Source organism: Ruditapes philippinarum, unplaced genomic scaffold (assembly GCF_026571515.1).
Source record: "Ruditapes philippinarum isolate M1 unplaced genomic scaffold, ASM2657151v2 ctg1116_1_1_1_1, whole genome shotgun sequence".
NCBI classification, from domain to species: domain Eukaryota; kingdom Metazoa; phylum Mollusca; class Bivalvia; order Venerida; family Veneridae; genus Ruditapes; species Ruditapes philippinarum.
Genome location: NW_026866607.1, coordinates 231,118 through 256,313, shown reverse-complemented (window position 1 = coordinate 256,313; position 25,196 = coordinate 231,118). Strand labels below are relative to the sequence as shown.

General features: G+C 33.3%; 1 protein-coding gene across 1 annotated transcript in view; it reads left to right on the top strand.

The window, feature by feature from the left end:
* The first annotated feature begins 1,394 nt into the window (after positions 1–1,394).
* LOC132733039 (dedicator of cytokinesis protein 9-like) overlaps positions 1,395–25,196 on the top strand; it is a 102,822-nt gene continuing 79,020 nt past the window's right edge. The window contains exons 1-12 of the mRNA XM_060719617.1: positions 1,395–1,862; positions 14,968–15,090; positions 15,598–15,770; positions 16,856–16,928; positions 17,471–17,587; positions 18,153–18,284; positions 18,856–19,018; positions 21,318–21,388; positions 21,961–22,044; positions 23,064–23,219; positions 23,660–23,878; positions 24,533–24,735. Coding sequence (XP_060575600.1) covers positions 1,578–1,862; positions 14,968–15,090; positions 15,598–15,770; positions 16,856–16,928; positions 17,471–17,587; positions 18,153–18,284; positions 18,856–19,018; positions 21,318–21,388; positions 21,961–22,044; positions 23,064–23,219; positions 23,660–23,878; positions 24,533–24,735 — 1,799 coding nt within the window. The 5' untranslated portion in view covers positions 1,395–1,577. The remainder of the gene's footprint in view (positions 1,863–14,967; positions 15,091–15,597; positions 15,771–16,855; positions 16,929–17,470; positions 17,588–18,152; positions 18,285–18,855; positions 19,019–21,317; positions 21,389–21,960; positions 22,045–23,063; positions 23,220–23,659; positions 23,879–24,532; positions 24,736–25,196) is intronic.

Genomic DNA, 25,196 nt, shown 5'->3' with positions numbered 1-25,196 from the left:
ACATAACCTGGATCCCGCGATAACGCAAAAGTACTGAAAATATTTTTATGAAACTTGATATATGGATAGATGGCAGTATGGAGATTATGCACGTCTTTTTCTTTTCTTCCTATGTTGAAAATTCTGGTTGCTATGGCAACAAATAGACTGAAATTATGGCAAATTTTACACATAACCTGGATCCAGTGATAACATGAAAAGTACTGAAAATATGTTTATGAAACTTGACATATGGGTAGATGGCAGTATGGAAATTATGCACATCCTTTTTTTATCTTCCTATGTTGAAAATTCTGGTTGCTATGGCAACAAATAGACTGAATTTCGAGATTTCTGATTCTTGTTTTTAAGTTTTTTCACTATAAGTTCTTTATTTCTTAAGGTATTTTCTTCAAACTTTAAATATAAGTTGCTTGTCATCAACCACATCATATGTGACAAGCTTTACAACTCTAGCACAAAATTTATCAGAATTACCTCCCTTGAACTTAAAATTTTCATGAAAAAAACATTGTTTTTTTTCATAACTTCTTTTTCTGAATAGTATCTACTTCAAACTTCATATAAATGTTTCTTATTGTCACTCAACATTTGTGAGTGTTCAATACTCTAGCAAGACTATTTCCAGAATTATGCCCCTTTTGAACTTAGATTTTTTTTTGAGAAATTGGTAATTTTTACTCCAACTTCTTCAATCATGATAGGATTTTAAAAATGTTATATTTTGATAACATGGAATGTTTAAAAAATAACTTTAGAGTGTCCTTCAGTCTGTCTGTCTCACAGTACATAAAAACTGTTTCCTGTGATCACTTTTAAAGTACTTTTTCAACAAATTTACTTAAAATAGGAACCTAAGTGAATGGCCAATGGCCCTTCAGAATGTTGCTTGGGCTCTTACCGGTAGGGGACTTATGGATTGCTTGCAATACTATGTTAATTGCTTGTTTTTTCTGAAACCACTGCTTGGTAATATACAAAAAAAATATGTTTTAAGAATGAGAAGGGCAATATGAATTTTGTTTAGGTATAACCACTACCAGAAGCCGTCTTATCTGATAAATTGTATATGAAATAACAGGTCTTATTGTTCTCAAGGTAAAATTGATGATATTTCATGATGACTGCCACATAAATAAAGGAGTTGAACTACTTAATCTTTCTGGAATTTCTTTTCTGAAGAGCCACCCACCTTCTCTGGTTTCCTAATTGAAGAGCAACTATTTTTTTTGAAAAATGAAAATGGAGTGAATAGTTTTTATTTATGTTCATACAAAAGTAATCAGTGAAATTTGTATGATGTAATTAAATATCTGGTCTATAAAGGATAAAAAACAAAACAACATACAATTGGCAGGGATTCAGAGACTATGAAATTTGGGCGGTATGAACATTCAACACTTGTTTACCATTGTACGATGTTAATATTTCAAAGGTATATACTTCAACAAAACAGCTCGATGCTGGAAGGAAAATTAGATGCAATTTTCGACTAATTTATATATGTGATTGGATATGTAACAAGCCAGCTACTGTTATTAATAAGTGGGTAATAAATCAGCAGGAGAGAGAAAAAAATGAGGACGAAAATGGCTCTTGGTGATATAAACGAGCAGTCGATGAATAGATTGAATATTGGACCAGTGCATGGTTCTGATCTTGTTCCTTTGAAAAGGATTTATCAGTCGAGTATGACAAGTTATAATAAAAAACGGGAACGTAGGGAGCGACATATTAAACAAATGTTGAAACAGCGAGTACGTCAGGATACAGGTTTGAGTGGGATGACCTCAGCACTTTTCGAGCTTGCCGTAAACAGCACGGATATTATTGACTTTACTTTAGTGGAACTTTGGAGACAGGTAAAATACTAGTTCCTTAGTATAGTTTAAGCAATATAGTTAATCATGTTGGTATATAGTGGAGAAATAGGCAATATATTTTTAGTATGTAGATGGTGCCAAGATAAACATTTCAGAGTCTATAGAAACTTTAAGTGGTTGTATGATTTCAACAAATGCTTTGTTTACTGAAAATTTTCCTTATTTTCCCAAACAAGTAAAATGAAAAATTTCTTTTGTACATAAATATCTGAATGTATATTGTAAAAAATACAGCATGATGTACACTTTTGATATGTTAGGAAGAACATGTACGTATATTGGCATCTAGGGGTTTCATTTCTCTGTCCGTATAGGTTGGAGGTTACTCTATGTTCCATTACTCCAGTGATTGGAACCCCGATTTAGTAAACTCTTATGATCATGATGGGTTAAACAGTGGATGCAATACTCATGATGTCTCGACCCATAAAGGCAACCTCTGTGCCACAAGGGGCTCTTTATCATAAACATGAACAGCAGTATATAAATGTAATATAAAAACATTATTTCAGTGTAAGATATTAAAAGCTTCAAAATATCTTATTTATTTTTTGGTGTTTTACATAATTATGCTTTTGAAACCATTAGTTCTGACCTAATTGGTTAATTAATCATCTGCCCCTTTGGTATTAACTTAATTAGCTCTCCAGAACCGAGGCTGCTGGGCAGATTTACTTTATTTGGTATGTTATGCGTCCTTGTGAAAGTCACACTTGAATTTGCTCATGTTAAATTGTCTATTTCTACAGAACTTATTTATGGGTGATCACCAAACTTTGTCTGTAGCATTCTTGTGTAGTCTTTTATCAATTGCTTATATTAATTTGATTGGCCCCTTTTAGGGGTCTCTAGAGCTAAAAATAAAAACAAACCTTTAGACATCTTCTTCTACAGAACTAATTGATGGATGATCACCAAACTTTGTCTGTAGCATTCTTGTGTAGTCTTTTATCGAGTTTGCTCATATTAATTTGATTAGCCCCTTTTCGGAGCTGCTAAAGCCAAAAAATGAAAAACCTTTGAACATCATTAATTTTCCTACTGAAATAATTGATAGGTGATCACCAAATTTTGTAGCATTATTACATGTAGGTAGTCTTTTATCAAGTTTGCTCATATTGATTTCATTAGCCCCATTTAAGCTTAAGCTTAAATGTCCCCAGGTCATGGCATTTCTTCAAATTATTGTTTAAACATATTCTATGCTCAAATTTAATATTAGAAAATATTGACAATGGATAATTTCCAACACTGAAAAGCAGTTGTTTCTGGTGAGCGACTCAGGGCCATCATGGCCCTCTTGTTTAAATGTTGTTATCCAATTTTTATATCAAACTGCTCTTTAAGTAATGTCAGTTGTGAGTAAAATGTTTAAGTGCCTTTATAATATTTACACACTTGAAAAAGTGGTTCACTTATAAAATGCAAACAAAGAATTATATCAGTTTTGCTTAACATGAAGTGTTTACGATTTTGATTTTTAGTGTACAAGTTTTCTTCCTTTTCACATTTTTTGTAATTTTACAGTATATCAAAGCAACTTTAAATAAATGCATAAATGAATTTTACCACTAAGTCTTTTTCATTAATAAATGACATGCATGTTAGTTTTTGTAGTTGAAAATTTTTCAGTAAAGGTTTAAGTTTATTAGTATGCATTTAAAAACTTAAATTGGTCACGGGTGCAGCGCAGCCGCGCAACCAATTTAATTTTGTGAAAATGTACTAATAAATTTTAACCAGCTTAGTGTTTTTAATCATTTTTATAAACAGTCAGTTTACTAGAGTGATTAACAGTTTGCCGTTTTACCAAACTAAATGTGTTACGATTCATTTGAAATAATGCAATCCTATTGGACGAAAAATAATTTCAAACACTAATTAAGTTTAAAGACAATTATTTTCTCATTTTGTTTGCTTAAATAATAAATGTAAATGGACTTCTTTGAATATAATAGATCCGCCCAATCTTTATAACGGATGTGAAGGCTTACCTAGCTTTACGCTATTGATAAGGGTTACTGTTTTCTCAAACAAGGATTTGAGAAAAAAAAGAAATTATAAGATAAACATGTTACATATATCTTTTAAGAGTGTTGCTCAAACGCTTAATTCTTTAAAGAATGTGCATTGCTCTTACTAAGATTATTGAAGCAGCTATAAATAAATGTATATTTTTTGCTCACACATGCTGCCTATTTTATTTTTTTATATCAATTGTAAAGAGAATTTAAGAACTGAAAGTATCAATGAAATGTATATTTTGTATGATACAAGCCTGATAGATTGCAGTCTATTATGACTTGTTACATGGCAGTGATGTCAGTCAGTTATTCATCAAGATTAAGCACATTAAACAGGCTGTTGTTTTTCATCAACAGTTGGTTTTATTCATGATTTGAGATGATAGATAAATCAGACATAATTATGAAAAGAGGGAGTAAAGCTGCAAAAAGGAAGTGAGTGGAAAAAACAAGTGGCGTTCTTGTTTTAACCACTCACCTGTGAGAATCACTTTCATTCATAATTCTTGTGACAAGTGCTTTGTTGCTGATTGTTTCATAATTGTATAATTATGATACAAGAGATATGAGATGCTATAGTTTCTTACAGTGTTGTCAGTCATGATTATGTAAAACATATTTCTTTGTTTCTATGAGATTGCACTAAAATAGTTAACAATGGAAACTGTTTATTATGCCCCCCTTTGAAGAAGAGGGGGTATATTGTTTTGCTAATGTCGGTCTGTCTGTCGGTCCGTCGGTCTGTCCGTCGGTAGACCACATGGTTTCCGCTGATTATCTTGAAAAGTATTTATCACAAAGTCTTCATATTTCACATAGTGATTGGTCATAACTAGTAGATGACCCCTAATAATTTATGGGTCACTAGGTCAAAGGTCAAGGTCACAGGGACCTTAAATGTCAAAATGGTTTCCGCTGATTATTTTGAAAAGTATTTATCACAAAGTCTTCATATTTCACATAGTGATTGGTCATAACTAGTAGATGACCCCTATTGATTTTGGGGTCACTAGGTTAAAGGTCAAGGTCACAGGGACCTTAAATGTCAAAATGGTTTCCGCTGATTATCTTGAAAAGTATTTATCACAAAGTCTTCATATTTCACACAGTGATTGGTCATCACTAGTAGATGACCCCTAACGATTTAAGGGTCACTAGGTCAAAGGTCAAGGTCACTTGGGCCTTAAATGTCAAAATGGTTTCCGCTGATTATCTTGAAAAGTATGTATCACAAAGTCTTCATATTTCATACAGTGATTGGTCATAACTAGTAGATGACCCCTATTGATTTTGGGGTCACTAGGTCAAAGGTCAAGGTCACATGGTTAAATGTCAAGATGGTTTCCGCTGATTATCTTGAAAAGTATGTATCTCAAAGTCTTCATATTTCACATAGTGATTGGTCATCACTAGTAGATGACCCCTATTGATTTTGGAGTCACTAGGTCAAAGGTCAACCTTCGAAGAAGAGGGGGTATATTGTTTTGCTAATGTCGGTCTGTCTGTCGGTCCATCGGTCTGTCCGTCGGTAGACCACATGGTTTCCGCTGATTATCTTGAAAAGTATGTATCACAAAGTCTTCATATTTCACATAGTGATTGGTCATAACTATTAGATGACCCCTACTGATTTCGGGGTCACTAGGTCAAAGGTCAAGGTCACAGGGGCCTAAAATGTCAAAATGGTTTCCGCTGATTATCTTGAAAACTATTAATCACAAAGTCTTCATATTTCACACAGTGATTGGTCATAACTAGTAAATGACCCCTATTGATTTTGGGGTCACTAGGTCAAAGGTCAAGGTCACAGGGGCCTTAAATGTCAGAATGGTTTCCGCTGATTATCTTGAAAACTATTCATCACAAAGTCTTCATATTTCACATAGTGATTGGTCATAACTAGTAGATGACCCCTATTGATTTTGGGGTCACTATGTCAAAGGTCAAGGTCACAGGGGCCTTAAATGTCAGAATGGTTTCCGCTGATTATCTTGAAAAGTATTCATCACAAAGTCTTCATATTTCACATATTGATTGGTCATAACTAGTAGATGACCCCTATTGATTTTGGGGTCACTAGGTCAAAGGTCAAGGTCACAGGGGCCTTAAATGTCAAAATGGTTTCCGCTGATTATCTTGAAAAGTATTTATCACAAAGTCTTCATATTTCACACAGTGATTGGCCATCACTAGTAGATGACCCCTATTGATTTAAGGGTCACTAGGTCAAAGGTCAAGGTCACAGGGGCCTTAAATGTCAAAATGGTTTCCGCTGATTATCTTGAAAAGTATGTATCACAAAGTCTTCATATTTCACACAGTGATTGGTCATAACTAGTAGATGACCCCTATTGATTTTGGGGTCACTATGTCAAAGGTCAAGGTCACAGGGGCCTTAAAATGTCAAAATGGTTTCCGCTGATTATCTTGAAAAGTATTCATCACAAAGTCTTCATATTTCACATAGTGATTGGTCATAACTAGTAGATGACCCCTATTGATTTTGGGGTCACTAGGTCAAAGGTCAAGGTCACAGGGGCCTTGAATGTCAAAATGGTTTCCGCTGATTATCTTGAAAAGTATTCATCACAAAGTCTTCATATTTCACCTAGTTATTGGTCATAAGTAGTAGATGACCTCTATTGATTTAGGGTTCATTAGGTCAAAGGTAAATGTCACATGGGCCTTAAATGTCAATATGGTTTCTGTTGATTTTTCCATAATTGAACACTTCCATGTACCCTTTTTTGGCAAGTTTCTGTAATAAAAGTACCAATTATGTGAGTCAATGGCTAGAAAGGGGGGTATATGTGTCGTTCAACATTCTTGTTAATGTGGTGGTGGTGGTGTTTATTTTCAAAGAGTATCACAGCCGTAATCCACATTGAATTTACCAGAGCACTGTGAGTTCAGCCAAAGCATCCTTCCTTGGCAGGCTGGCAAGTAGTTTCCCAGTACAAGTTGCCTTCACTTTCACAAGGAACTGATTACTTTTGTTTGTTTAATTGGGTTTTACGTCACACCAACACATTATAGGTCATATGGCGATGTTCCAGCTTTACTGGTGGAGGAAGACCTCAGGTGCCCTTCCGTGCATTATTTCAGGCACGAACGGGAACCTGAGTAGAACCACCGATGTTCCGTAAGCTAGCTGAATAGCTTCCTCACATGAAAGAATCCAAAGTCCCTGTCAGGACTCGAACCCACAGCGGTGAGGGGCAAGTGGTTTGAAGTCAACGACCTTAACCATTTGGCCAGTCGGACGCCCACAACTGATTAATTCTGTACATAACAGAGCACTCAGGTACAGTGCAAATGACTGTAGAAAGGATTTCATGATTAATCACAAGGAAAGTGACATACACTGTCTGGGAATCAAACCCAGTTCTCCCGATACACTGAGTCCAATGCTTTACCTATTGAGCTACCAGACTGCAGAAGAAAAGTTTATTGTATTTATCAGGACTTTCAATAGTACTATAACATGTCTTATCTTCACCAAATAGATTTTGAATGCATTAATATACATTGTATATAACTGGCATAATATCGAAACAGTCAGTTCAGGTGCAATGTGTAGAAGATTTAAAATGCTGATTATTGGCATATAATAGCTGCGCCATAAAGTAAATTGCAGTGACCAATTATTAATACAATTTGTACAGTCTGTTCAGACATTTTTTTGGCTTCCTGATTTAACAAAACGTTGAAATCCAAGAAAACATACAAACACTGATGTATGATAAGTCCATGACATGAAAATTGGTTGACCATGATTGCCCGAATGGTAAAGGTTAATGCCCTTGATGGCAGCATCTCATGTGGTTCTACAGAAAGAGGATAATTTGATTATACTGGTATATCAAAATAAACTTGATTAATTTACAATCTCCTACTATCAAATATAAACAAGCGTAGACATTCCAGGTGTCATGATATAGGTAAATTAATACCTGAATGTATGTAGGAAATCACTCAAGGTTGTAATGTAAGACAACTTCTGTATTGTACAAGATCTTTTCCTGTGATAAATGACCATCATGTAATGTGATTAAATGTTTATAGGGACACTGTATTATCATTACATTATCATCAGCATCAATGAATCTTTAAAGTGAATTGGTCTATATTATAAACAGACAAGCCACACAAACACCAACATTCAGTATTTATTGCATATGTTTCGGCTATATGCCTTCGTCAGTGCAAAACATAATCATAACATAATTTTTTTTTTTTTTATGCCCCCGGGCATATAGTAATTGAACCATCCATCCGTCTGTCCGTACGAGGTTAACCTAGAACGGCAAGTTTGATTTTTCTTAAGTTCTACATGTACCAATGGCTTCTAAGTTTACACACTTACTAATCAATACAAAGTACATGATCTTGGCAAGTTACATTACTCTGGCTTTCATATTTACCAAGTTATTGCCCTTTTCAGCACTTAGAAAATGAAAAATGGTTAACCTAAAACGGCAAGTTGGAAATATCTTAAGTTCTATCCATACTAATGGCTTTATAATTTCCACACTTACTTAGCAATACAAAGTACATGATATTGCCAAGTTTTATAACTGTGTCATCCATATTTCCAGGTTATTTCCTTTTTTTCACTTTGAAAATAGGGCCTAATGTCTGGTTAACCTATTTCAGCATGTTGGATTTATCTTAAATTTCTCCTAATTGCTTAATTTCTTTAATGATATCTTTCATATTAAGTAGGTGGATACCTTTGATGGTCCTTCTAATTTTTTGTGGAGTAAGCTGTCTCTAGGGTCAAGGTCACTGGTTTAAAAAATAAGTATAAACATTTTTGCTCATACAGCCTTTATTTTTTAGTTGATGTCTTAGTTTAATACAAACATGCCAAGGGAGGTCCTCCTTCTTTGGGTGTAGTAAGGGGTGATTTGGGTCAAGGTCAATTTTACCAATGTCAAGGTCACCAATGTCAAGGTCACCAATGTTACAAATAGATTTTTACATTTTTACAGGTGTATTGACCTTATTCTATAGACAGATGTTATTTATAATTGATAGAAACATAAACTTTGATGGAGTTAGTGGTCAGTTGGGTCAAGGTCACCAGTGCTAAAAATAGATTTTTACACATTTGCTCATACAGCCTTTATTAAGTGACAGATATATTTTATATTTGGTAGGAAGATAACTTGCATGGTATTCATCCTTTTGATTGGGGTAGGGATCAGTGGGTCAAGGTCACTTGTGCTAAAAATAGTTTATACACTTTTGCCCATACAGCTTTTATTTATTGACAGATGTTATTTCATATTTGGTAGGAAGATAACTTGCATGGTATTCTTCCTTTGGATGGAGTAAGGGATCAGTTGGGTCAAGGTCACTTGTGCTAAAAATAAATTTTTACACTTTTGCCCATACAGCCTTTATTTATTGACAGATGTATTTCATATTTGGTAGGAAGATAACTTACATGGTATTCTTCTTTTGGATAGAGTTAGGGGTCAGTTTGGTCAAGGTCACCAGTGCTCAAAGTAGATTTTTACACTTTTGCCCATACAGCCTTTATTTAATGACAGATGTATTTCATATTTGGTAGGAATATTTTTCAACTTCACAAGTCAGAGCAATGACTTGGCAACTTAATTTTTTCACAATTACAAAATGCCATGACTTTGTCATAAGCTGATATATAACTTGTGTTTACAATTTTTTGGCAATTTTTCTGTCAATAACTGAGTGAATGGGTAAACATTTTTTTGAAATATTGCTACTGACAAGAATCTGAGCCGGGGGCATTTGTGTTTAACAAACACATTCTTGTTTTTGGTCTATTTTATGGAAGATCTGTTATACAATAAATAATTATGTTGATAATATTTACTATTTAGTATCATACCTTAAAACAAATCATGAAAGAATAATATATGAATGTTAATTAGTGCGAGATACATGATCTGATATGACATATCCATATATATATTGCAGGTGATAAACTGTTCTAGAGTAAAATATTATTATTTGTCATATAAATATTCATTAAAACTCTATTCATCACTTTGTTTCCAAGAAATGTTTCATAAGAGTATCCAAATGATATAATTTTTATCATTTTATCAATATTTGAAAATACTTGGAAAATGTGCCCATTGTAGACCAATCCACTTTAAGCTATATATTGATGGAATGTAACTATTACCTATCAATCAAGCGGCCATTTTTGTTCTGTCAGAATAATTTTAGCTTCTTTCTTTTTTTGAAACTTTTACTTCTGTTCCTGAAACAGCCTTGCAAAATTGCCAGTTTTAGACAATATGCCAGTCATGTGATTTTTTTTGTCTTTAGTAAAAAAAATGATCACTTGAATCTGGTTTATAGAATCATTTCATAGATAAATGTTATGAAAGGTAAAAAAAGATCGTTAAAATTTCATTGAACAAATTCAATAAAGAATTACAGTTGACAAATACATTAATTTTATGGATTTATAAATTATTTACCTGGAATTAAATTTTTACATGCCAGAATAAATTGGTGTTGCAGGAAGACAAAATTAATTTGAATAAAGAATGTTTAATAATAATAATAATAATACATTTTTAATAATAATAATTATAATTATAATGATTATAATAATAATAATCTAGTTTATATTGGCACTGTAAAATATTTATTCTTAGACAAATAAGCATAATGGTATAGGCCCTCTTGAATCCAAAACAATGAACATTTTCAAAAAACAGCAACAAAAAACAAAAACAAAAACAAAAAAAGTAAACTAAAAGTTGATTAATTCTTTGCTACAGGCAATTCAGTTTAAATGTTAGGATTCTGTCATCAAATTTAATTGTTAGTCAGTTGAAATATTTCCTTTAGGCAATGGTATTATGTCTGTTTCTTTATAAATGTAATTCAATGGTCAGAGTCTATGTTGGATTTAGAATAAATTGACATTGCATCATTCATGCCTGTACACCTACATCGGCTAGTCCTTACCTCTTCAGAAACTGCTTTTCTGTGTTGTCCTGTTGGCCCTGCCCATTGCTGTTTGTTTTAAAACATTAAACTGTCATATTTTAATTGGTGATGCTATCTTCTCTTCTGCTCCTTAATTCACCTGATTCATCTTTAATGTAATTTTCTTTTGTCCTAAATATTTACTGTTGTGTAGTCCCTCCAATTCTTCCTGCTGTACTTGACTTATTTTTTTACTTTTATGTATTCCTGTCATTTATTTTCTTGTCCAGTGCTGTCCTGTCCTGTTGCCCTATTCCTTTACCCAGTTCTGTTGTTTAGTCCAGTTGTCCAGGCCTGTTGTTTAGTCTACTTGTTTAGTCCTGTTGTCTTGACCTGTCCTGTTCTTTAATCTTTTTGCCCTGGGTCCTGGTGTCCAGTCCTGTTGTTTAATCTTTTTGCCCAGTCTTGGTGTCAGATCCGGTCCAGATGTCCTGCCCTGTCCTAACCTGTGGTCTGATCTGATTTGACCTGACCTATTCAATAACTAAGCTGTGTATCTTTTATAACACACAATTTTTCAAGTCAAGGCATTAAGAATTGTTATTACATTAACCACTATGGGTTAAAGCATGCTGTCTGCGTTTCTTGACACTTTCATGGTTCCCAGAAAAGCCTTTATAAAATATTGAATACACTACATTGAAATGCTCTGAAAATGGCAGTAAAATGTGGAGAGGTTGTAGAAAAGAGCGCTTCAGCTCTTGTAGATTCTAATTTTCTGAATTTTATGATGCGTTGACATTTCCTTTATTGGTTAAAATGTATTGACTTATTTTATAGAAAGATATAGATTAGATCCTAGTTAACATGAAACTATATACCTGTTTTACATCGTGAGTTTCATAGAGGAGTCTATTTTGAAATTTGTTGGTAGCAAATGTTATATGGTGTTAAAATTTCTATTTGTCATTCTTTTAAAGGGACTCCACTGAGTTTTTTTTTGACATGGAAATTGACTGGAAATAATCTTTCAAGAATAATGTTCCATTTGATGATAACTTTTTTTGTGCAAAATTTCATCATTCTCTCACTCATTCCATTTTTCCTGAATAATTATTCTTATTTTGTAAAATGACCCAAAACTCAAAAGCGTTGCAACGTTTTCATTCAAATCAGGATAAAAATAGCACAAAAATACAATTTTTTAATTTAACCTGGATATATATTTCTTAATTATCTTTTTCATATCTTTTTGTTTTAAGTGCCCCAGCTGATCTTTGTAGGAAATTAAAATTTATGTTTTTTGGCCTTTGGACCTGAGTGGAGTTCCTTTAAGAAAAATTTCAGCATATTTGCTAACTGAAGAGTGGACAGTGCAGACTGTGATCAAACAGCATGGATATGAAGGCTGATCTTGGTGTGCACTGATTGCATGGGTATATTCAGTTTCCGCCAGCAATCGACAAGCTTATTTTGGCCACACCCTGATCTTTAAAGTCACATACTAGTTCATGTGATCTGTGTAGTGTTAGTAAGTACTAAAGCCAATAGTAAAATTTGATACAGCAATTTGATATGTAAAACTGTATTAGATTGTAGTATAAGTATTTACCTATATAACTAGCCTAAAGTGGGCCAGTTTCAGCAATTTTACTGTAGTTATTTTTATATTAAGCTGATGATAAAAATGTCAAAAATGCTGGCTTTTTTCATACACTAGCAAATGTATAAGTCTAAATAGGTTTTAGTTCTAAATACAATGGATTATAAAAATCTTGATAATTTCTTTTAAAAATATTTTCTATTTATAATGTTTTTTCCAGGCATTTACACTATTGTGTTGTAAAAATTTTCTGTCTTGTTTAGTAAATTAATCATAAAAGTTTGGATATAAATTGTGGAGATATTTTGAAATAGGAAAAATGTTACAGGAAAATTATGGGGATATATTTATTATAACAGTAGGTATTTTAGTGAAAATATTTGCTGAGTTTATTTTAATGGAATGTTAATATGTATAATATATGTGTTATAATATATGTGTTATATGGGATAGAAGTGATGAAGTTGACCGCTAGCCAGTGACCTTATTAAATTCATCTCAAAATCATTTCTTTGGCTAATATTATACTCAGTTGAAATTGCACACAAAATTAACAATTTAATGACATCACTTAGGTGGCAGTTGCCTAGGGTGCGGACTTGGCAGCAAAAACTTAACAGGCTAACGGAGCCTCATTTACCATTGACTACATACGGTAATGGGGTGAAAGAATAAGATTGCGAACTCTGTAAGGTTGGGTAAAGGATATTCCAACTACCACAATGACCTTTCAACCAGCTACTTTTATGCATTAACAACTAAGCTGATTTGACAGAAACAGTTTTAAATATTTCTTAAAACACAAAAGTCATAATTGCTTTTATTTTTGTTGTGTTATTTACGTTTTATAAAGATTAAAACTAAGTACAAAACAGCGAATTTGTCTAATTTACTCATTTATGAGAGTTACTGTACGAACATGGAAATTGTACATTAATAATGTAAACATTAATATGAGTGATGCATAAATAAATATGAAAAATATGCAATTCAAATAAATGTCAAATTCATCTTTAAAGAACATATGTGACTCACATATTTCCTATGATGATTTTCAATGCAGAAATATTTGTTTATATAAATATTCAGCGATTTAGAGTTGCTGTTGAAGGAAACAGGTAATTGGTGTCCATCACCAGGGTCTGATTTTTGTATGAAGGAGAGACTCACATTGCTTCAGGTGTATGATGTTCACTGGTTCATGGCTGTGAGCCACAGCTGTAAGTTCAATCCCGACTAGTAAATATTTCCATGTCTCCCACTTGACTGCCCTCCGGTTTTTATGTGTCATATGTCTATAATGCTACAATATGTACAAAGATAAAACTTTCATCTAAAAAATGCTGCAGAGAAATATAATTGAGCCGTGTCATGACAAAACCAACATAATGGCTTTGCGACCAGCATGGATCCAGACCAGCCTGCGCATCCGCGCAGTCTGATCAGGATCCATGCTGTTCGCTTACAAACCCTATAGCAAGTAAGGAAACTGATAGCGAACAGCATGGATCCTGATCAGACTGCGCGGATGCGCAGGCTGGTCTGGATCCATGCTGGTCGCAAAGCCATTATGTTGGTTTTGTCATGACGCGGCTCATATTATGACATTTATGTGTAAAGAAACAAATTATGTGATAAAAATGTTTTATATAGTTTATGTCAGGTTCATGCCCTACCATTATTTAAGGATGTGAAAAGTCAGAGTTACTGTGACATGCTTAAGTGACTTGAGAGTATGAAAATTGTACTGAAATAAAATTGCAAAAATTGTAAATATGAAATGTTCTTTTTATGATTTATTTTGCATTGTGGTGTTCCAGGGGGTTTAACTTGTTGAGTTATGATTATCTCCCCTGACAGATGAATAATGTCCAGAGTTAGTATATTAATACATACTGAAGATGAAATCAGGATAATTACTTTAGAAAAAAAAACAACAACAACAAAACAACATGAAGATGAGTGACTATTGTCTATCCTCTAGGGTTTTCATTATTAACCGATTGGCGATCCAAACCATTGGTTAAAATGCTGCAGTTGTATATTTAAGTATCAACCTTGACCCTTGGCAAAATCGGTTGTTTTTTTTTTGAGCATCTGTTGCCTGAAAACCCTCTCCTTACAAAACAAAGTTAGTGCCTTTCAGAGCCCTTGTTAATTTAAAGTGGTCTTTGGCCTGATTCCCTCAGCTGGTAGGGAAATTCTACATCGTTTTGAAGAAAAATTAACATTTTGTTAATAACAATACTTATAAATACTTTTTGGAAATACAGGGGCGGGGAGGGTGGTATATTTTATTTAGGGAGGGAATGGGGCCGAATCTGAGCTGGAAATAATAACAAAAAAAAACACATGGAATGTCCGTCAGGGCCCAGACTTTAAAATTCAAAGTGCCATAAAAACATTTTAGAGCTACATTAAACTCACTTGAGGTTCTTCTAGAATAAGTTAGAAAAAAGAAAATTTAATGTTTGTTTATTGACATGGTTATATAACTTTTCCTCTGTTTATCTATTTTCAGAACCGTCCAAAACCAGTTGATCCGATAGATTATGAGACATATGTATTGAAGAACAAAGTACTCCTTCATAATGACCCGCATCGTGAATTGCTCATGTTCCCCTATGATGATGTACAAATTCCTGTAAGTATAAAATAAAATCCTAATTTGTGTACTACAGCAAAAGTCAGACATTTTATGAATACCTCTTTGAGAATACAGTGGAGCATCAAGTTGTCTGTGTACAGCAACATTATTGTCCTTCTGCCACAAATATAGCATTTTATTAAAGGATTTCAGAGATTAGATTTTTAGTAAGGAGGCTTTAATATGTCTTAACCTCAGCCTTTAAGGGTATACTTTGCTCATCCTTGAGTAAAATATTTTAATCACAGAAAATTGAAATCTTTAAAATTCATACTCAATAAATTGTCTAATTTGAATAAAAGAATGAATCAAAATAAGTATTGACAGCTGCGTTCCCTATTACAGGTCATGTTATGTTGGTCCTTTCTTAAAAAAATTGCCAGTTGTTTTAATGACACTATAATTATATTCATATTCTGACCACCTATAGTGTATAGAGTTTTTCTCAAATTTGATTTTTCTCAGAATATTAAAAATGTATCTTTTATTTTATTTTATTGACAGGCCCCGACTCCTGCCAAGAAGATCCGTACCGTTCATTCCACCGTCCCCAAACTGTCCAATGAGAAGTCAGGAAATCTTCTGGTTGACGAGTGTCTACATACGTACACAGACACTTGTCACATGGTCCAGTTTAAATATAGTAAATACTCTGGCGGTTACCAACAATTACCCAAGTAAGTGTAAAATTTAATGATGCCTGATAAATTAATTTAGCTTTCATATTTGCATGAAATTAAAATTTTATGTATTTTGGCTGTTGGACCACAATGCAGTTCCTTCAAGGTCAGTTCAGATAATGTGTTTAAAGCATGTGTATTGGCTTTGCACGGTTTTCGTGATTTAAAAGGAGTATTCTGGCAAACTAGACTAAAGTTCAAAATGCAATATTGACTTAATGCTTTCATTGTTTTTCAACATCTAAAATATCACTCACAGTCTTGCTTTATTATATCATAGCTTAATTGTACATAAACATCTCATATAATATAATTATGATTTAAATATATATATATAAATATAAATATTAGTATAAATATAATGCAAAATGAAAATCTGCCACATAAAAAACCACATCAGTAATAGTTTGTTTACATCTGTTTTCCATGAGATTTCATCATGAATAAATTGTGAAATCACAAATTGAGATTCAGAACTGAAGTTGTATTGTAACATGCAGTAGGCGTTTTCAACATCTTGATAAAGATTATAGAATAATATCTAACTTATATAATACAATACAGTCAAACCTTTGTTTAAATCTTATCATGCTGTATTTGTAATATGGACTTTGAATTGTAGAGTAGTCCATTAACTATTTAAAGAGATCTTGGTATCAAAATAATATCTAATAAAACTGTGTAGTCAGTAGTAAATGTCTCTCTGAACCTAAATTTGGTTTTCATCAAGTTTACCCAGTCAAAGGCAGACATCACTCCATGGTCTTTTAGTGTATAAAGCTACAAAATGTGCATACATTTATTCTAAAATTTATGTTGCAAGATCAAAATTGTGATAATTAGCAGGCACTGTATATGTATAGCGTTCAGTCTGTCCTGGCTCTAAAATGGCCATGCACATTATTGCCGATGTTTTTCAGAAAAATACATGAAATGAGAGCAAATGTGGTTCAGAACAGTTGAATATAAAGTCAGTTTACCTGTGAATAGCAAATATTTGATAATTTTAATGTTATTGTGTATTTAGTTGTTTGTTTATTTTTTTATGTTTTTATGTCAATTAATGTATTTGACTGTTTCAGCATAAGAAAACCAACCAATTTACCAGACCAGGTATTTGAGATAGACACAGAGATGGATGAGAGAGATGTTGAGGTATGTTGAGATATAAACTTTATTATTTTTCAGAATAGAGAGATTGATTTTACTCACCCACCGGTAGTATTGTCATCACACTTTGGTGAAGTTTTTGCGTGCAAGTTTGTATCTTCTAAACAATTAAAAGATTGGTTTGGTTTTCATACTCTTATTTAAGAGCATAATTGGAGGTCTTTATCCAAGGCCCATAACTCTATCACAAATTTTGATAGAATTATTGCCCTTTTGAACTTCAAAAATTGTACAATATCCAGGTTTTTGTTTTACTATCAAACACTTACAATAGTCAAGCACTCTGTGTTACTGACAGCTCTAATTTTGCTTTAGAAATTCTACAAACTCTAATGGAATCAGGGGAAAATGCAAATTTTGCTATAAAGAAATCTATGAAAATTGATGATCATATTATATAATCAAAGATATACATGTATTGAATTCTATTGGAGTATAACAAGAATGGTTTTCTATGTCTAAAACTATTTTTAAGAGTTATTTAAAAAACTTTAAAATTTTGTCTGTAATATAAATTTTATTTTCAGGACTCACTGAGTAGAAGTTATTCAAGTGCATCAGTAACTCAACCAATAATAACAAAGGCTGGTTGGTTATACAAAGGTCCTGAAAGTGGGAAAGATACTGTGATAAGTTTTACTAGGGTAAGAATAGGAGTTTTATCAATTCAAATTATAGTAGGGCTATGTGACAGCGTATATACTTATATGTTTTGCATGTATTTTCTTATTTAATGTCATATCTCATGAACCATTAAAGATATTTGCTTGTAACTTCACACACATGTCTTTGAGTTTATGATAGGAGGTGTCTAAGATCATAAACATAACATGAATTTTTACAAAATTATAGCCCTTTGTGAAAAAAAACTTAGTGGAAGTTTTACATGCAACATCAATCTTCAAAACTATTGAAGGTATTCACTTGATACTTAATACATGTATTTGAAATCATAGATAAAGGTCACTTACCAAGGCCAATAACTATGGCATGGAATTTGTCTGACTTATGAATGAAATATGGCTTTTTCTTAAATTACAAAATTATTTGGTCAATATCAATGAGTCAGAACTTTTTTTATATATTGCGTATGAAATGTTCTTGTTTGTTCATTTCTACATTAAACAAGGCTATTGTTGACTATTAAGCACGCAGACCCATTATGTTGGTTTTGTTGTGACGCGGCTCAATTATGATTTTAATTTGCAGCAATTTAAGAGAAGATATTTCTGCATCAAACAGCAAGGTGACCAGACTTATAGTTTAGAATTCTTCAAAGATGACAGGAAAAGTGAGGCAAAGGGTGTCATATTCCTTGACTGTGTCAACGAGATTGGCAAGGTATGATGATATTATCTTAACCTACCGTTTCAGGGGATGGGTAATTTTTGGGAAGCTTTTATTTTCTAGTCATTTTTTTTATTTCATAAAGCTTATTGGCCATTTTAGTCATCTTCATTTATTATTTTCTGCAGACCAGAATTTGTTACCACATAAGTTCATGCAGCCTGTGATTCGCCAGTTTAATATAAGGCACCTGTTGAATTTTGAAAGGAAACAAAAACTTTGTAAAACTATATTGTCTGTGTGTCATTGTTGAACAGGGAGTAGTGTTTTCATTAAAAAAAATTTCAAGACAGTCAAATTTTAATCCAAAACTGTCATTTTTGGTTTTATGACATACACTGTACAACAAATAATGTTTTGAGGCAACCAAAAGTCTACCGGTTATCTCATTTGAGCCTCTAAACCACCTCTTACTGCCCAACCTGAGAGAGTAACTTTATTATAATCAAACACCTGCTGTCAGCCTGTGTTTCTTTTATATAGGAAACAACAACAACAATACTGCAGCAGTGCTTGATTACTTTTAAAGGCATTATAAAATTACACTGTTGTCTCTTTGTTTCAGAATTCCAAGAAAGGGAAGCATACATTTGAGATAAAGACACCAGACAAGACGTACCTGTTTGCTGCGGAAAGTGAGGCCGAGATGGAAGACTGGATAAAAACTCTCGATAAAGTTCGAACGGCCGCTGAAACTCTCTCACAAGTCTCACTAGAGAGAGGAAGAGGTGCGGTCCTATTGGTTTATATAAAATCTGCATGGTGTGCGACAATAATCAGAATTTCATGATTATTTTTTAAAGATCCTGTATGTTTTGTGACTGATATTGTTACTGTGTGAATACCACACTTAAATATGTTATATAAAGTATTATATAGTATATAATAATGCAAATTAAACAATTTTCGAACATCGAAGAATATGTAAAATGTGTACTGCAAATATTTGTGCACATTATATTGAATCAATTAATTACATGCATTCTTTTCTTATTGGAAAGTTTGACCTAGAATTTTTAGAAAATAAATTTCAAATTACCTCCCTTTATTTACATGAAATGTTAACTTGGGTAATATCTTTATAAATAATGCGTATTGGAACTTACAAAATTGAGAAATCTTAATTTGAGCATCATATTTATGAAATAAAACCATGAATACATTGTGTTACAGGATCTTTAAATATCATATGATATAAATAAAGGAATATTTTCATTAATAAGCTGCAAGTGTATGTATATAGATAATCATGTTTCATACTAAGTAAGCAATGATTTAAGAATAATGATTTTAGAATAATGAATACTTGCAAAAAGTATAAATATGTAGTAGATCTTTTAGATATTTAGGAGATTTAATGATAAACAGCAATCTGCTTGCTTTTTTAGCTCACCTTGCACAAAGTGCAGGTGAGCTTTTAGGATGGCCAACCAAATGGCGTCCGTCGTCCGTCCACATTTTAAATATTCTAAGGACATCTTCTATGATACCGCAAGGCCAATGTTAATGAAACTTGGCAGGAATACTCTTTGTATGAAGCTCTATCAAGATTGTTCAAAGAATTCCATTTCATGCAGAACTCTGGTTGCCATGGCAACCGAAAGAAAAATCTTTAAATATCTTCTTTTAAAGAACCGTAAGAGCTAGAGCTTAGATATTTGGCATGAAACATCTTCTAATGAGTGTCTACCAAGTTTGTTCAAATAAAAGCCCTAGGGTCAAAATTGGCCCCGCCCCAGGGGGTCATTGATTTTCCCTTTATGCATATAGTAAAAACTTAAAAAATCTTCTTTTAAAGAACCCAAAGAGCTAGAGCTAAGATATTTGGCATGAAACATCTTCTAGTGAGTGTCTACCAAGTTTGTTCAAATAAAAGCCCTGGGGTCAAAATTGGCCCCGGCCCGGGGGGTCATTGATTTTCCCTATATGCATATAGTAAAAACTTAAAAAATCTTCTTTTAAAGAACCGTAAGAGCTAGAGCTTAGATATTTGGCATGAAACATCTTCTAGTGAATGTCTACCAAGTTTGTTCAAATAAAAGCCCTGGGGTCAAAATTGGCCCCGTCCCAGGGGGTCATAGATTTTCCCTATATGCATATAGTAAAAACTTAAAAAATCTTCTTTTAAAGAACCCAAAGAGCTAGAGCTAAGATATTTAGCATGAAACATCTTCTAATGAGTGTCTACCAAGTTTGTTCAAATAAAAGCCCTGGGGTCAAAATTGGCCCCGCCCCAGGGTCATTGATTTTCCCTATATGCATATAGTAAAAACTTAAAAAATCTTCTTTTAAAGAACTCAAAGAGCTAGAGCTAAGATATTTAGCATGAAACATGTTCTAATGGGTGTCTACCAAGTATGTTCAAATAAAAGCCCTGGGGTCAAAACTGGCCCGCCCCGGGGGTCATTGATTTTCCTTATATGTGTATAGCAAAAACTTAAAAAATCTTCTTTGAAAAAACCCAAATAGCTTGAGTTTAGATATTATACATGAAACATCTATATGTAAATATCTACAAAGTTTGTTCAAATAAAAGCCCGGGGTCAAAACTGGCCCTGCCCCAGGGGTGTCATTGTTTTTAAGTATATGTGTATAGTAAAAACTTAAAAAATCTTCTTTTAAAAAACCCAATGAGCTAGAACTTAGATGTTTAGCATGAAACATCTTATTGGTGTCTACCAAGTCTGTTCAAATAAAAGCCCTTGGGTAAAAATTGGCCGAGGGGGGGGGGCTATATACAGGTGAGCGACCTCAGGGCCATCATGGCCCTCTTGTTTTCTCATTCATCTATTTTAATATGATATTTTGTCACAAACTATTTTGTAAAGATAAATTCCATATTAAATTGATTTGGTTGAATGGATCCTATAGTGAGATTGAGGTAGCCTTCAGAATTGTCCCCCTACTATAAAGTTTTCAAATTAACTTATATTGTATTCCAAAAATAGATATAAAATATCTCAATACAAAAATGGCCAATAATCTTTTATAGTAGGTATAATAGATATATTTTTTTCTGTGTTTTAGATGAGATTTTCTCCCCTGGCAAAATAGATGATAAAGCAATAGAAAATATGGTTCATCCTGAATTAACAAAGGTAATGGCTGTTTTCATTAAACTATATTATTTATAGCTTGTCTATTTGAAGAATAGGGAGAGCTATTGTCATCAACCAGGCGTAAGTGTAGCAGTCACTCTTTAGTTTAGTTTTGGTCTGAAGTTGGTATCTCCAAAACTACTGAAGTGAATGATTGAAAATTTCACACATATGTTCTCTGTGACTATCTAACATGCTGAGCATAGGTCCCATAACTCTGAGTTACCTATTTACAGACTGTCAGAGTTATGCGCCTTTCCTTTTTGTCATGCATTGAGAATAGTCAAGTATGGCTTTTTTTTTATCAGGCCCACTTTTTAAGCTTTACCAAGCATCTTAGTTTATCATGCAATTATTTTTATTCCTCCAAATAGCCATGCAGTCATGTTCAGGCTTTATTCTGACACCAATGTGTAAATGTATAAGCTTGTCATGAAGCCTATTGTTATTTTATAGTGAGGTTATATATTATTTAGATTATTTACAATTTACTGTTAGATAATAAAAGAAAAGTGTTGATATAATTCTGCATGTTGTTTCTTTATAAACTTGAAGTTTTGGATTTGTTACAGTATGCCAAAGAATCAGAGTCCATGTTGTATAAGGCTAGACAAGATGGACGACAGAATCTCTTTAATCTATATGCCAACATGGCTGTAAGTATTTTAAACCTTTCCTTTTTGTTAAGAAATGATAGAGTATCTTAGTAAGTATAGTGACGTACTAGGATATAGGTGGAGATTCTGAGCAGTAAAGTAAGAGGAGCAACTGAGCAGGTTAGTGGGTGGAGCAACTGAGCAGGTTAGTGGGTGGAACAACTTAGCAGGTTAGTGGGCGGAGCAACTGAGCAGGTTAGTGGGTGGAGTAATTGAGCAGGTAAGAGGGTGGAGCAACTGAGCACTTAAGCAGGTAAATCAACTGAGCAGGTAAGTGGGTGGAGCTACTGAGCAGGTTAGTGGGTGGAGTAATTGAGCAGGTTAGAGGGTGGAGCAACTGTGTTTGTTAGTGGGTAGAGCAACTGAGCAGTTAAGTAGGTGAATCAGCTGAGCAGGTAAGTGGGTGGAGCAACTGAGCAAGTAAGTGGGTGGAGTTAATTAGTAGGTTACAGGGTGGAGCAATTTAGCAGGTTAGTTTGTGGAGCATCATTGTAGGTTTGTCTGAGGAGCATTAGAGTAGGTTAGTGGGAGGAGCATCATTGTAGGTTAGTTGGTGGAGCATTAGAGTCGGTTAGTGGGAGGAGCATTAGAGTAGGTTAGTGGGAGGAGCATTAGAGTAGGTTAGTGGGTGGAGCATTAGAGTAGGTTAGTGGGTGGAGCATTAGAGTAGGTTAGTGGGAGGAGCATTAAAGTAGGCTAATGGGTGGAGCATTATAACAGCATAGTAGTTGTAGCAGCAGTGTAAGTTGAAAGAGCAAATACAAATGTATGTTAAAAGAGTATTAAATTTTTTCCATTTGCAGAAAAAAAAAGTTAAAATAAGTAATTTTCAAAAAGATAAATGACATTTTTTTGTCACAATTATAAAACAATTCACAGAGAAAAGATGTTATCAAAGTTTACAGAGGAAATGTTTTTACCTACCTCTGCTAATTTTTGTCATTCTATTAGAAATCAGTGATATATATTTTTGTGTGCTGTATTCTGATTCAGATAAGCACTGATATTTTGTATTTCAGAAATATATAGATGATGAGGAAGAAGATGATATAGGGCCAGAGGTTGATGTTTATCCGAAACAGTTTGGCGAGAGATTTATGTTACGACTTTTAGATTTCCACCTCAAGTTACAGGTCAACCTCGCAGATGAAGGTCAAGGCAATAAACACTGTAATGTAAGTATGCTTTATAACATGACAAATATTTATAACCCCACCATATAAATGCTCTATGATTTTATATTCTTGAAGGACTTTCTTCTTAACATGTCCACCTGAACAAGGCAGTGTTTGAGATACTATGCCACCAAGAAGAGGAAGTTTGCTGTATTATTAATTTGTTATAAATATTCCTGACAAGTTATATGACTGTATATAAATGGTTATTTTCAATATAACCATCGCATAGCGGTTATATTCCAAACAACCATTTATATAGGGCCATATAACCTGTCAAAACTTTTATTTGTAATAAAAAAAGTATTGCTGTTTGCAATGTTGTATATTTAAAGTTATGCCCCTGGTTAAGCACTATTACTATAAAAGTCTATTTATCTTGATCTGGTTTATTTATTTAGCAGCATTTGTCAATATTATGTCTTTTATCATTATTATAGCCTGAACCATTTTTCCTGACCTTCACCTTGTATGATGCCAAAGATGGTAGGAAAATATCAGAAGACTTCCACATGGATCTCAATGAACCGGAGATAGAGAACATGGTACCTGCTGATATTGTGTCTGCTTCAGACAGACTACATACTGTCGAGGGAAAATCCTCAACACCGGAACTAAATGGCTTAGATGAAAAATGGCTACTTTCAAAGAAAAAACTGGTGATAATTTATATACAATAGATTTTATTCTGTGTGCTTTGTAATTTAATTACATGCTTTTTCTTATGACAATTTTCCATGATGTTTCATTACTCATTGCTATGGTTTTAAATCCAGCATTGGTGGCCTTAAACCTCTTGCACCTAACTGCTGTGAGGTCAAATCGCGACAGGTTCTTTGGATTCTTTCATGTGTGGAAGCTATCCAGCTGGCTTACAGAACATTAGTGGTTCTACTCATGTGCCCGTTCATTCCTGAAATAATGCACAGAAGGGCACTTGAGGTCTTCCTCCACAAATAAAACTGGAAAGTGGCCATATGACTTATACTGTGCTGGTGTGACATTAAACCAAAGATCAAGGAATTTATCCAACTGTCTGTGACTCCTTTAGTCTTCCCCCATGATTAAAGATGGAAAATCTCCATATGTCTCACACTTAACTTACTATTCTATGTAGATTTCTAACACAATTTTGCGAACTATTTCTTGATATTTTATTATTAGTTTTTATTTACTCATATTATATTGAACTCATTTTATTTCTTGTATTTACCTGAACTATTTTATGGATGCATAACTATTTGATTTATATTAAACAAGGGACTACTTTATTTAATTAATACTCGTTATGATATTTCATGTATTTTTTACAGGGACTATTTTCTGTGATACGACGACATTCAGAGATATACCTGTATGTGAAGATAGAGAAAGTCCTACAGGGCCCTATATCACAGTCGGTTGAGCCGTACTTGAAGGGTTCTGACCCTAAAACTGGCAGCAAAGTGTACAGGCAGATGAAACAGTTCTGTTCTCATATAGGACATCATAAAATGCCCTTTGCCTGGTCAGCCAGGTTAGTTACATATGCATATACTGTTGTAGGTTATATTAAATCTGTTGATAAAGTGATTTAATGAATGTTTCAATGGCAATGAACAAGGTAACTGTTAAATGGACAACATTTTTAAATTCAATGGATTTATTAGATAAGACAGTTTTCCTTGGAATTCTTTTGATTGGAGTGTAATAATTGAAATATTTAAAAAAAAAATCAAGCAAACAAACCAAAAAAAACTCAGAAAAAATGGAAATCATGTGTCAGTATTGAAAAGAAATATGGAAGAAAAATTCATTGGTGTTCTTTATACATAACATGCATTAAGTGAGCATTATTTTCATTTGTCAAAAAAAATACAGTTATGTACGAAATTATCATATGTTTTAATATGTTTCAGACGTCTTTTTTCAAATGCAGGTTCAACCAAACATAAACAGTAAAACAGTTTCTTCAGCCCAGCAATATCTATCCTACCT